General features: G+C 35.6%; 1 protein-coding gene across 2 annotated transcripts; it reads right to left on the bottom strand.

Moving 5' to 3' along the window:
- Positions 1-6,912: 6,912 nt before the first annotated feature.
- Positions 6,913-11,583, bottom strand: LOC104084975 (pentatricopeptide repeat-containing protein GUN1, chloroplastic). Of its 2 annotated transcripts, XM_009588936.3 has the most exons (4): positions 9,493-11,578; positions 8,462-8,678; positions 7,363-7,547; positions 6,913-7,276 (listed from the first exon to the last, which is right to left on the bottom strand). In XM_009588936.3, exons 1-4 carry the CDS (start codon positions 11,361-11,363, stop codon positions 7,012-7,014), a joined length of 2,538 nt encoding a protein of 845 aa, XP_009587231.3. In that variant the 5' UTR covers positions 11,364-11,578; the 3' UTR covers positions 6,913-7,011. The 2 variants fall into 2 exon arrangements, with proteins under 2 accessions (XP_009587231.3, XP_018622455.2); XM_018766939.3 differs by lacking the exon at positions 6,913-7,276 and having other exon boundaries at positions 7,372-7,547; positions 8,410-8,678; positions 9,493-11,583.
- Between the last annotated feature and the right edge of the window lie 2,544 nt (positions 11,584-14,127).

Raw genomic sequence — 14,127 nt, 5'->3', positions numbered from 1 at the left:
CCACTACCTATCAGTCGTTGGCTCGTTCTTCAACAGGCACGTGGTCAGAGCCCTGGCTGCTCCCACTGCTTGAGAGCTTATATTTTATTATAATCATTTTCAAGATATAGACACATACATGTACAAAAATTTTATCGAAACTTACAGGTCCAGTTATCCCTCATTGTTACAAACAGGTCTGCCTTTGCTCTAGTAGATTCTCATATGCTGAGATAGTCCAATTAATCTAGATGATAAGTGAATGATTTATGAGACTATCGATACCTTTTATTGAGTCAGTCAATTCTGTGGCTTTTATCTAAACTGTCAGATATATCATACTGATAATGTCGTCTTAACCGGTATACTATAATTGATTTTATATTGTGAAATTTTTTGTGTTTTAATTCAGAATGAAATAATGAGTTGTTAATTATGACATCCTCTATCAAGAACATGCATGCACGTGAAAAATGTTTTTAAGATGAGATGGTGGGCGCAAAGAAGACAAATACGACTAGTCTGGTTTATGCAAATGCCCTAAATAGAACGAACGGTGTCGAAAGAGGTTATCGTGGCACAATATAGAGTCATAGAATTGAGGATAAGATAGTAAGGTATTGTCATCTCACTGTCTTTGGTTTGGGACCACAAGTCCTGTCGAATATGAACGGATCAAAAATAGATAATATAAAAATAGATAAATTATCTGACAACGAAAATACTTATATATAATTTACAAAAATAATTTTATATTAAAAGTTTTTAAAATTTTCGATCGATTTCGATCGAAATATTTGAAATTATAATTTCCCGCCCAAGGCAATTAATTTTTAATATAACAAAAATTATATATATTTAATTTACCAACCGGAATAAGTTATAATTAAATATTTCCGATCGAGTTCGGTCGAAAAAAAAATTTAAAATAATTAAAATATAAATTTAATAATATAACCGACTGAAGTCGATCGGTTTTTGTCAACCTTTATATAAATAGCTTTTAAATAAATAATATTTAATACTTAATTGATATATATATATATATATATATATATATATATATATATATAATATTTAATTGATTTAAGATCCTAAATTTTAATATCGAATATAGCTTATATACTATACACTTAGTATATATACTATACTATATTATATATACATCTTATATATATATATATATATAGATATCGAATATATATAGACCGATTTCGGTCGGAAATATAATTTTAAAATAATTAAAATATAAATTTAATGAAATTACCGACCGAAGTCGGTCGGTTTTTGTCAACCTTTATATAAATAACTTTTAAATAAATAATATTTAATACTTAATATATATATATATATATATATATATATATATATATATATATATATATATATATATAGCTTATATATTATACACTTAGTATATATACTATACTATACTATATATACATCTTATATAAGCTATATATATATATATATCGAATATATAGCTTATATATTATACACTTAGTATATATACTATACTATACTATATATACATCTTATATAGCTTATATAAGATGTATATATAGCTTATCGAATATAGATTTTATATATATATATATATATATATATTAAGTGTATAATATATAAGCTATATTCGATATATATAATAAAGTGTAGTATAGTATAATCTACAAAAATATATTTTTATTAAAATGTCATCATAATTTTATTCACTTGAAATGATCTTTTATTGATTTATGGAATCCTTATTTAATACACTCTTTTTTCATAAAAAAGAAAAAAACAAACAAATAATAATGGCTAGATTAGTAAATAAATATTCATGGGAAGAGAAATAGTGGGTTTTTCCATGGGAAAATAATTTTTTATTAAAAGTTTTCAAAAATTCCGACCGATTTCGGTCGGAAAATTTGAAATTATGCTCTTGTCCCACACCGGCTGAAAGATGTGAGCTTTTCCATCTTATAAGTTGAGTTTTGATGCCATAGAATCCAACAGCTGTGGACTAACAAAAAATAAGCAAATATAGAAAGGGTTGTAATTAGTGCTTAGTAATAAGATTTAATATTCTATATTTAGAATTAGAATTCAATAAAATGATAATGATAGTAATATATAAAAGTACAAATTAGTAATATAGTAATAAGATATAATATTGTGGTACCATGATATCTCGAGTTGGGGCATATATATGCGATACAAAATATATATATATATATATATATAAGATTTCTAAAATGGAAAATATATTTAACATTCCAACCGAATTCGGTCGGTATTTGAAAAATAAAAAATAAAAAATTAATTAAAACCGACCGACTTCGATCGGTATTTGAAAAATAAATAAATAAAAAATTTAATTAATACCGACCGAAATACCGACCGATTTCGGTCTGTATTTGAAAAAAAATTAATTAATTAATACCGACCGATTTCGGTCAGTATATGTAGTTTGGTTGTCAGTTAACGCGTTGAAAAACCCGACAGTTTTCGGTCGGAAAATTTTAGCGACCATCATTTTTTCGACTAATTAAAAGCGGTCGGAAATCGGTTGCTTTTTCTCAAATTCCGACCGATTTCGGTCGGTTTTTCTGGACGAAATTAGCCAGTTTTTTAGTAGTGTATGGATATTCATATTATCCATGGCTTCTTGAATATGATCGCTTTGGGGAGAATTCCTAATCTCCCAAACATGAGGAACCCCTAATTTGAGGTTTTACAAATGTAAAAGTTAAACTCATTAGTTATCCATTGGTTATCTATTTTCTAAGTGGATAATATGGTTCTTATTCATATTTGACTCGTTTCTAAAAAGTTCATTATCCAACCCATTTTTTAATGGATGATATAAGTGGATAATTATTTTCTTGTAACCATTTTGCCACCCCTAGTCCTAATAATCCTTCCGTTTTCTTTTATCATTTGTATTTTTGCGCTTCCCTTGAAAAAGTATTAATTAATTGTTTATGTTATTAAATTATTCTTATTTAATGATACTCTGAAAATCTAAATTTAACTAAGAATACTCCAACTATTGTGAAAAATGATTACTTAATAATAAGGGTAAAATTAAAGAGAAGTAATAAGGCATGACATGGTATATCTGCAGCTTGGCGAGGACATGACCCTAGATAGGAGGGTATAAAGATTAAGAACTAGGGTAGAGAATTAGTAGATAGTCAAGCGTATTTCTTTTCCTTATCAGTAGCATTAATATTATTCTCGTATTTGCTTGTAATTAGATTTCTATTACTACCAATTGTTTCTTTTGTTTCGCCTATCTTATTATCTTGTTGTTGTTTTTGCATATTGTACTGCTTCTTTTCCATGGCTTCTCCATTATTGCATTTCTTTTCAACAATGTTGGAGGACTATGCTTTTACTGAGCTGAGTTGTGAGTCTATCGAAAACAGTCTCTCTATCTATACAAGGTGGATGTAAAGTCTGCGTACACATTATCCTCCCCGGATCTCATTTATGAAATTTTATTGATTTTTTGTTGTTGTTATTGTTATTGTGAGGATAAAATTTAAGGGGTTTGATTTGCTAAAATAAACAAGTAAAGAAAAAATCTATTGTTATTATATTGTACAAGTAATAAACGGATAAGAGGAAGCATATTGTCATGACCCGCCACATCATCATACCACGTAGGTGCCATTTGGCATATATTAATGCCGTGTGGAAGCTTACATATGAAATAGGCTAACACATGTAGGAAGGTTCTAGAGAAATATGAAGATTTCTCGTGCAAGACCTTAGAACCCTATGGAATTACTAGGAAAGTCCTTAGAAGATTCTAGTTATGTAGAATATTCTAGAGAAGGGACTTACTTGTAACTAATAAGGGCCTTGTATAATAATTATTATTTACTCACTAGCCCCTATAAAACTAGTATATAAAGGGGGTTATCCATTAGTAACTTATCAAGGAAAATAATCAAGTTCTCTACGATAAAAAGCTTCCTTTAGAAAATTTCTCTTGTCTTTCTTATCTAACATTCCCTTAGCGATCTTGAGTGTAGTATGTTAGGCTGACTTGGTACAGCAAGATCGTGACCGAGTTGTGTAAGATCGTAAGCAAGTTGTCAAGTGTCGCACGTGCGCTAAGTTCAAGACTAAGGACGTGACAATGTGGTATCATAGCAAAGGTTATGACTAAAGGAATGTTAGAAAGAATACAAGAGATTGCTAGAAGGAATTTTTGTAGGGAACCATGGTCGGAATTACCAAGGGCATAGTACTTGCAAAAGGGACCAATGTGAAGGTCCTAAGAGAAAGCAGTATGGCGGTGCACGGGACGCACGCGAGGTGGCAGACTTACTTTGGAGGTGGACAAGTACTTTGAGGTAGTCAAGGAGGATGACGAAGTTGCTAAGGTACGCAACGCCTCAATGTACTTGACCGAGGTTGCCGCGATATGGTGGCATCGAAAGTGTACTGACATGGAGAAGGGTCTATGCAAGATTGAGACATAGGGAGCAGTTCAAGAAGGAGTTGAAGAAGCAATTCTACCCGGTGAATGTGGTGTATGAAGCTAGGCGGAAGCTAAGGGAGCTCTGACACATGGCCACAATTCGGGAGTATGTGCGCGAGTTTACTACCTTAATGTTGCAAATCCCGTCGTTGTCCGAGGATGATTCCCTCTTCTACTTCATGGATGGGTTGCAAAATTGGGTAAAGCAAGAGCTAAGAAGACATCAAGTAGCCAACATGGACGAGGCCATAGGGGTAGCCAAGTCGCTCATTGACTTCAAGATGGAGCTTGCCAAGTCCAAAGAAGGCAATGCCGAGAGAGGTAAGGCAGATCATGACAAGGACAACGGGAAAGGCATAGCCGAGGTATATAAGGGAAATGGCAAGGGGCCATCCCATAATGGAATGGGGTCCAAGCGAAACGGCAAGGGGCCGAAAAACGGTAGCGAGTACTGCCTAAGGGAGGGTGCTACTTTTGTAAAGGATCACACCGGGCAAATGAATACTCAGATTTGGGGAGGCTTGCAGCAATGATCGGGAACTTTGCTCAAGCACACAAGGGTGAGACAAGAGGGATCGCCTGTATTGGGGGGATGCGCTTGGAATCTAAGCCGAAAATAGGGGATTCCAAAGCCTATATTGGCGCCAAGCAAATGGAGCATGGTGGTAGCAAAAAATGTTGGGCGGACATAGTTGAAGAGGATGGCGCGTTATAAAGTGATGGCACGCTATCGAGCTTAGACGAAGCACCAAGCGGAGGGGTCAAGTTTGCCAGTAAAGCTATGACCACGGAGGGCAGCCAAATAGGGAGTGGAAGCATGTACCCGATGCTTGAGAAGCTACTAGACTTGGTCAAGTCATGAGATTTAGGCCAAGAGCAAGGAGAGGTATCCGATGGGCGGAGGATCGAGGCCATCATTGCTAGCCGTCCAAAGTACAAACAGGGCAAGAAGAAAGGTGACAAGTACCTTGTGACATGGGAAGGCAAACCACTCCATAGAGCATCAAGGCTAATGGACAAAGATCTCCGGCGACACCAAGGCGAGGTGCGTGCGTACGTGTCGATGCTTTGTGCCGAGGGCGGCACAAAATTGAGTGGGGGATAGTGTCATGACCCGCCACATCATCATGCCACGTAAGTGTCATTTGGCATATATTAATGCCATGTGGAAGCTTATATATGAAATAGACTAGCACATGTGGGAAGGTTCTAAAGAAATATGGAGATTTCTCACAGAAGACCTTAGAACTCTATGGAATTGCTAGGAAAGTCCTTAGAAGATTCTAGCTATGTAGAATATTCTAGAGAAGGGACTTACTTGTAAATAATAAGGGCCTTGTGTAATAATTATTATTTACTCACTAGCGCCTATGAAACTAGTATATAAAGGGGGTTATCCATTTGTAACTCATCAAAGAAAATAATCAAGTTCTCTACAATAAAAAGCTTCCTTTGGCAAATTTCTCTTGTCTTTCTTATCTAACATTCCCTTAGCGATCTTGAGTGTAGTATTTTAGGTTGACTTAGCACAGCAAGATCGTTACCGAGTTGTGTAAGATCGTAAGCAAGTTGTCAAGTGCCGCACGTGCACTTAATTCAAGGACGTGACAGTATGCTATATGGGACAACACACGTTAATCCAATAGATAAGTGTATTATTGAAGTCCAAGAAAGTGATCGGAGACGCAATTAATTTGTTAAGGTCAAAATACCTGATTAATTGTCCATACCATGCTCTCAGGCTCGACAATTAGAGGATTTAATGGATCATAGAATGACGTTTCAATATCCACATGTGCATGTGATTTATGATGTATTAATTCACATGCAACAAATGGTTGTCCTCCTATATATATGCCACTGATTTAGCCACCTTACTTGACATTCCTATGAATATGCATGTGTTTCCAACTCAGATCATCGGACAAGAGAGGATTACTCAACTAGTAAACACCCTTCACCTCTAACCCTGAAATTGCACCATACAAATATGAAAGCAATGAATATGATACATGTATATTTCATACTCAAATTTATCACTTAAGCATATCTGGTGTCACTTTAATAATTAGCGGCTAAGGTTAAATTACTTTGCTCGGTGTACCTCAGAGCTCAGACAACATTGGTCATTTTAGATGCAAACACTTTTGAATTGGTTCTCCCTTTTACCTTTCAGCTCTCCTGTCTTACTGAAAATTGGCAAACCCTTCTGTTTTTGGCTCCCCATGGACCAGAAATGCTGCACTTGTGCTTCATTCCAATCCAAACCCATACCATTCTTTTATTTGCTCTTTTTCTGTGATTCAGTGAGAGGCCAAGAGATGAAAAGAGAATAGTGGAAATTTTCTTTTCTACTGGAAAGATCGCATGCCATTCCCTTTTCCCGAGTATTATTTTCAAAAGAGATCGTTCTAGCACGATATCGGTCCAGTTGAAGTTGAAAGTAGAATAGGACATTTCTCACCCAACAAAAGGAATATATATATATATATATATATATATAATTAACACTGGAATTGAAATGTCATATTCCCAGTCAAATGATACAGAAATAACTACAATGGCAACGGCTGTAAATTAGAAATTTGACCAAACCTTGTCGCGCCCAAGTGACTTCTATCATTGTGAAGAACAAGTACTTCCAGTGTGCCTGATTCTCTCAACCAGGCAGCTACCACCGCTCCCGTGGATATAAACCTTCCGATATTACACTTGGCTATCTGGAACGGTGCACCTATGCTTGTGAGCAGGCCCTCAATCGCTCGTTTCAGGGCGCCATCACCTGTAATCTTGCTATGCTTGCCCCAGCCAGTCAAAATGCTGCAAAGGACAGTTGAATATTTCATGTATATCACTCTTATAGTTTGTCCAACTCTGGAAAAATCTAAGAGCGTAAGAGGAAATACCTCAATATCTTTGGTAGCTCATGGCCTCCATACACAATAGACCTTATACTAAGCAACCATGCGTGGACCATTGCACATGCAGCCCCTGAAGACATCAAATGCAGATCCAAGCAAGAAGTGGACCATGTGTTTTCCCACACTTCCCGGCGTTTTCCTTCAAGCACAACCAGTTGAGCACCTTGTTTCTGTGAAAAAATTAAATTAGATCGGACACCAAATACCCAGAGTCAGTGGTAACTATTTCACGGGTAGAGAAAAAGATGATTCTATACAGTCATGACACAAGCTAGATATGATATCATTTCTGTGTGTGCTTGCAATATTATTTCAACTCCTTTTTCTTAAGGAAACTATATCTTTGGATGTGGAAAGAATCAGTTCGCACATAACCAGTTTCAATTAGGATTCACTTTTTTCCTTGTTCTTGCTCCTTGAAGAATTTCACCGTTAAATTCAAGAATTGACTTTGATGATAAATAATGGAGTACCAAAGCATCTATGGGTTGAAGCATTCACTACTACAGTGTATTTAATCAACAGATTGCCATTTTCTGTTATCAACATGCAATCCCCCTTTTCTTCTCTTTATGGTCGTGATACTTTTCAGGGGGAGATCACTACCCTTTCTGAGACATCTGACTGGGTTACTTTAAATCAATCTTCAGAGCACAGTTCCGATAGTACAGTTCAAGGTGCCGATAATTCATCTTCAAAAATCATTCTATCTCTGTTTGCCGCCTCAAGCGAGCACTTTATGGCCTTAAACAAGCACCCAACCTATACAAAGGGCTATAGCTGTCCACTATAGGAGCTTTCTTCTAACAATCCCTTATTTGGTATGTCACGAAATCATGAAGCGAACTCGTTCTATTCAATATCAATATGGGGGAAAGAAGATCAAAGCCATTGAGTAGTTAGACTTTCTTTTCCGGAGTAGTCATAGAAAGAGAATCGAGGGGTCTGCAGGCATGAGTGCTCAGGTACGCCGTCAGTCTAAATTTCTAGTAGTCTTGTAAAAATTAAAACAAAATAATAGAGAAATTTTACTCAATGTTTTCTGCTCTTTAACACTCCAGTTGTTATGTAGCTGCAGTTTTACCTGACCAAAATGCCACAACATGTCAGTCAAAGCATTGTAAAAGGCAGATGCAGTTGAAGAGTCCATCTGCTTCACTTCATTGAAAAGAGATAGAGCTTGTTTCCATACACCTTCCTGCTGACCCATGAGAAGTCCATGTGCCACCCCATAAACTTGATTATCAAATAGGCGAAGTTCTTCGAGTAAGAGCGAAGCTTCATCAAATGAACTGCACCGGCTGAAATTATATTTAAGTCACACATCATATCTACAAATCCATTCAGCTTTATGATAAACATTTGAATCAATCAACTACATTGGTATTCCACAAAGATGCTAAAGGTTTTTAAGTAGCAATTTGTTTTAGCACTCCTTGTGATTTTGGAGAGAATAAACTTTGTTTGAAAAAAAAAAAACTTTGGCAACAATAAAAGAGCCTATCCATGTTCACACCCGCTGCATAATAACCTAGTTCGAAGCTAGCAACCAGAAGGAAAGGCTCATTAAAACAAAATAAAATGTTAACAAAAAATCATTGAAACGTCAAATAGTGCCAGATGAAGCCAGAGTTTTTCCACCCAATGAGCTGCCTTCTAAAGTTGAATTAGATAAACATTTATGTGATTAAGCGCAATTAAAATGTGGGCTTTAGCGATGAAACGTGCAATGAAGAAAAAACAAAAATAGAAATGTAATGGATGAAAATGTAAGTATGTAACTATAAACACAATCAACAATTATTTGGATCAAAGAATGAAAAAACTGTGATTAAGCTATATATATGCTGTTGTGCCTTAAAGACAAAACCCATTGGTGAAAGTGTGCACGCCTTAGCACCTTGACGCCCTCATTGAAGCGCCAATTAAGCGTAGGCGAAGCACAATCTGGGTTTCACACAATCTAGGTTTCACGGAGCTTCAGCGCTTAAGCGCCCTTTAAGCGAGTCTTTAACAGCACTGGATCATACTAGCACTCACATAATGAAAAGACGGTGCATTAAGGAAAGCACAATTCAATGTAAAGCATGGAACTAGTAAGAAAGAAAATTATACCTGCAAGCATTCAGGATTGCTGAAAATGTGACTACATTAGGCTTTATTTGTAATTCATGCATCTTATGGAAAACACCCAAAATACAGAGCAAGTCCTGTTTTTCACCATTAGTTTTCTTCCCGTTAGCTGTCTTTTGAGCAGTTAATTGCTCAAAAATCTTAATGATATTATCCTCTGCAGTGCATACCACCTTACTCTCAGGAACAATGGATACAATCTGTGTGACATTATCTGATCCACAATCATTGCTTGTTGATTCACCAAAAGCATTGATTATAGAATTGTATGTAACAACATTTGGTTGTATCCCTTCCTTGGTCATTTCATTGAGCAACAATGAAGAATACTCCACGAGGCCTTTCTTACACAAGGCATCAATAAGTTTGCTATAAAAGACGACATCTGCCTTCAGACCTTGGCGCTTAAACTCCTTATAGACCTCCACCGCGTCCTGATACAAACCTCCTTTCAAATACACACTGATCAACGTAGAGTACGTCAATAAGTTAGGTGAAAGATTTTCAGCTTTCATCTCCGCAAACAACTGCTTAACCTTAGCATACCTTCCCTGTTTGCCAAACCCATCCAGAAGAGCATTGTAAGTGACAACATCTTTCTTAATTCCCATACTCTCCATCTCCCTGCTAACACTAAGAGCCTCGTCAAACTTTCCCAAGCTAGCATATATAGCAAGTAAAGTATTGTAAGAAACCCTGTCCAACGTTATGCCTGCACACTTCATCTCATTAAACAAACTCAACGCTTTGTCTAATCTCCCCGCCTTTGCACACCCACGAATCACAGTACTGTAAGTAACTTGGTTGGGCAAGATATTCTTCGCGTGCATCTCAGACATAATATCAAAAGCAACATCTACCTGCCCCCCATTGCAAGCTACGTCCAAGAATGTATTATACGTGTATATATCCTGATCAATTCCTCTATAAACCATCTCATTAAACAAACCCCTCGCGGTCTCCCATAACCCCGCACCACTACAAACAGCCAGCAGCGAATTAAAGGTAATCCTATCAGGTTGCACCCCATTTCTCAGCATTTCATCAAAAATCTCCGACGCCCTCTTAAAATCAGCACCCCCTTTTCCACAAGCATCGATCAACGCGTTATAAGTCACTAAATTAGGCTTCAAGCCGGAATCTTTCATGGTCTCAAAGACTCTAATCGCCTCGTTACAATACCCACTCTTTGCATAAGCGCCAATCAAGGCAGAATAAGCGTAAACAGTATTACCATAACCCTCATTCACAGCAGTTTCAAACACTTTTTCAGCTAACTCAACTTTACCTGATCTACCAAGTATACTAATCATTGAACTAGCTAATTTACCTTGCTCATTTCGCCTCCTTTCGCGACGAACAGCAAATTCGAAGCAACGCATAGCAGCTAACCACTCCCCTTTATTCCCCAGCTCCCTAAACAAAAAAGTATAATCATCAGAACCCAATAGCTTTGACTCAAAAGTCAACAAAACCTGGTCCAAAACGGCGCCATTTTTGCTAGCTTCTGTAAGAGCCTGCTCAGCAAATGAGGAGTGGCGGCTGGTACCAGAAACCCTGGGCCGGTTAAAATGCATCTTGGAAACGAATCGGGTCGAACGGCGACCCGAGAAATCGGCTGAAAAATCTGATCTTGAGGAAGAAAGGGATAAAAAGGTAGGATTTTGGGAAGGTGGGGGGTGGGTGGTGGCATGGCGAGGGTGGGTGGGTCGGTTTAAGGAGACTTTGTGGGGGTGGTTGCGGGGGTGGTGGTGGGGGTTGGGGTGGGGGTGGTTTTGTTGGGGTAGGGGGTGGTTTTGATAGGGCTTAGAGGTAGTGAGAGCACAGTGGGGTGGGGGAGTGGAAGACGCCATTGAAAGATAGAGAGACCAAAAAAAGGAGCTAAGCTTTTTTAGGATGGATAGGGTTTTAGAAGATTCTAGAGAGAGAAAATATATATAGAGAGAGAGAGAGGGAGAGAGCTGAGGGATGAGTGTTGCTGTCGGATTTTCGGACAGTGTAATCTTACCACCTCGTTTCTCTCTCCTCTTACTCTGTTTTGTCCGCCGCTGCCGGCTGACCGTACGGCTTCTTTTCTAGCTGTAAGCTTACGTGGCATCAACTCACCTTATATATATGAATATAATAAAATAAGGAAATATTTGCGCTTTTAGTCCCTAAAATGTCAAATAAAGTGTAATATTTACCATTATAATTTCTGATTAAGCACATCTAATCTAACCTTCAATGAATTGATATATGCAGTTATGCACTTCTTATCCTTTCTGTATGCTTATCTTTAATAATTTAACAAATGATTAAATGTTGAACATTTAATTATTAATGTTTTATATCAAATTCATATAATTTCTCTATATTCAAGCTCAATATAAGTCTAAAAATAGTCTAAATATCACATATTTTTATGTAAAGGGATCAAAATTGCATTGTTCAATTAATAGAAGGTTAAAAGTTCATAGACAATTATTACGAGAATCAAAATCAAAATTTATTAATGAGCAACGGACCAAATATACAATTATCCTCAGATAAAAAAGATAATACAAGCAAAACAGGTTCGTTCTCCTTGTAAATTAGTAGGAGTACTTGTTAGGAAACCACCTGATGGCAAACTCAGTTAATTATTTTATTAATTAATATTTTATAATTTTAGAAAGAAAAGTCAAACATTAATATGCTCCTTGGTCCTTTTCAAGTTACTGGTTCACACTTAAGAAAATGAGTTAACACATTTACATTTTAGTGTAAATTTACGCTTTCTTATTTTTTAAATTAAGTTTATTAACTACATATTGTACTATATATAAATAAAATTCTTATAAATAGAAATTATTTTTAAAATCTAAGTAAAAAAAGTTGTTTAACTACCCCGATCACAATAATACTAAAATAGTACTCAAAAGTCAAAAGTTCACATATATTCTTGTTCGACCATAAGAGAGTACAACAACAACACTAGTGGGGTTTGGGGAGGTTAGTGTGTACGCAGATCATATTTCTACCCTTGGTTAGAGAGGTTGTTTCCGATATAATCTCACTAGTGGGTCTGACCCCGGGATAGAGAGGCTGTTTCCGATAGACCTTCGGCTCCCTCCCTCCAAGAACTCCCCACCTTGCTCTTGGGGTGACTCGAACTCACAACCTCTTGATTGGAAGTGGAGGGTGCTCGCCACATAGCAGAAAAAAGCAAACTTTACAAGACTCGTGACAGGAGGGCTAACGTAAGCATTAGAATAATTAGGAGATTTTCTCTTTTTAAACATTATTCTCATAAATAATAGCCATCTTTGTTTTACTTTTGTAGCACTTTCACTTTGGTAAGTACATTAACTAAGGTATTCTCTGGTACATCAATATACTTCTACTACATTTTCTTTTCCCACTCTCTTCCATAAATTTTTTTTTCTGTTCCATAAATAATACTTACCCAAATATATCAAAGAAGAATATCTCAAAAATAGGTCCCTCTTTAATGAGGTTGCACAATGGAAATTTTAGTATTTTATTTTCTTTAAGTTTTAAATTTTTTTGTTGTATAATTTTATTTTTACTCAAAATATACCTTTAATATATTTCAAGTATGCTATATGTGTGATAACTTATAATGTAAATATTCCATCAATATGCCATATATATTTTTTCTGTTCCATAATAATACTTACCCAAATATATCAAAGATTTTGAAAGAAGAATATCTCAAAAATAAGTCCCTCTTTAATGAGGTTGCACAATGGGAATTTTAGTATTTTATTTTCTTTAAGTTTTAAACTTTTTTGTTGTATAATTTTATTTTTACTCAAAATATATCTTTAATATAATTTAATAAATTTCAAGTATACTATATGTGTGATAATTTATAATGTAAATACTCCATCAATATGCCATATATATTTTTTATATGTATTTTATACCACATATAAATTATATATATACATCATAATACATGTAAACAAACAAAATATACCATACATAATCTTTAAAGTTGTGTATTTTATACTTTATATATACCACTATTATATAATTTATCACATATACCATTGTAATAGAAAATATATAAGAACCACTTATCAAAGTTATAACATGTTAAAATAATATGTTATTATCCAAATTTAAACTCCAAAGAAGGAAACGAAAAGAAGAATTTTGCATATACAAAAAGAAAATAAGAAGAAAGGCATTAGAAAAGGGAAGACAAAAAATCTGAGGGAAAAAATAGGAACAATTGCTATAGTTTTGCAATGGGGTTGATTCTTGTCCGGCTGAATTATTTTAAATGTAATTAACTAATGTTGCTATGTTTTGCAAATTTTCTTTAAATATTGCCTAGTTATGTTTTTTCCCCTAGAATTAGACCCGTTAAATAGGTTGACCCAACCCGAACTCGTTGACTCTTGGCCCATGGATCCTTAACCGGGCTGGGCCGGTTCAGTTTCTTATAGTGATCGGTCCGAATTTGACCCATTAATCAAAATATGCGACTCGGACCTGAACCCATAACCCCTTAACCCGGACCCTAATGGGCCGAATCCAATTTAATTTAAAAAAAAGTTAAAAACTTATAAATGGTAAAAATTTCAAACTTTGTACATATATAAGTACTTGAAATTACTACATGTC

The sequence above is a fragment of the Nicotiana tomentosiformis genome, chromosome 2 (genome assembly GCF_000390325.3).
Source record: "Nicotiana tomentosiformis chromosome 2, ASM39032v3, whole genome shotgun sequence".
Classification (NCBI taxonomy): Eukaryota; Viridiplantae; Streptophyta; class Magnoliopsida; order Solanales; family Solanaceae; genus Nicotiana; species Nicotiana tomentosiformis.
Note: the sequence above shows the minus strand (reverse complement) of the source record. Positions and strands in the feature narration are given on the sequence as shown.

Coding starts and splice junctions, on each gene's coding strand:
- LOC104084975 (XM_009588936.3), bottom strand. CDS start 11,363: ATGGCGTCTTCCACTCCCCCACCCCACTGTGCTCTCACTACCTCTAAG. Junction 8,679..9,492: donor GCAATCCTGAATGCTTGCAG/GTATAATTTTCT, acceptor ATATAATTTCAG/CCGGTGCAGTTCATTTGATG. Junction 7,277..7,362: donor GAGCTACCAAAGATATTGAG/GTATTTCCTCTT, acceptor TGTCCTTTGCAG/CATTTTGACTGGCTGGGGCA.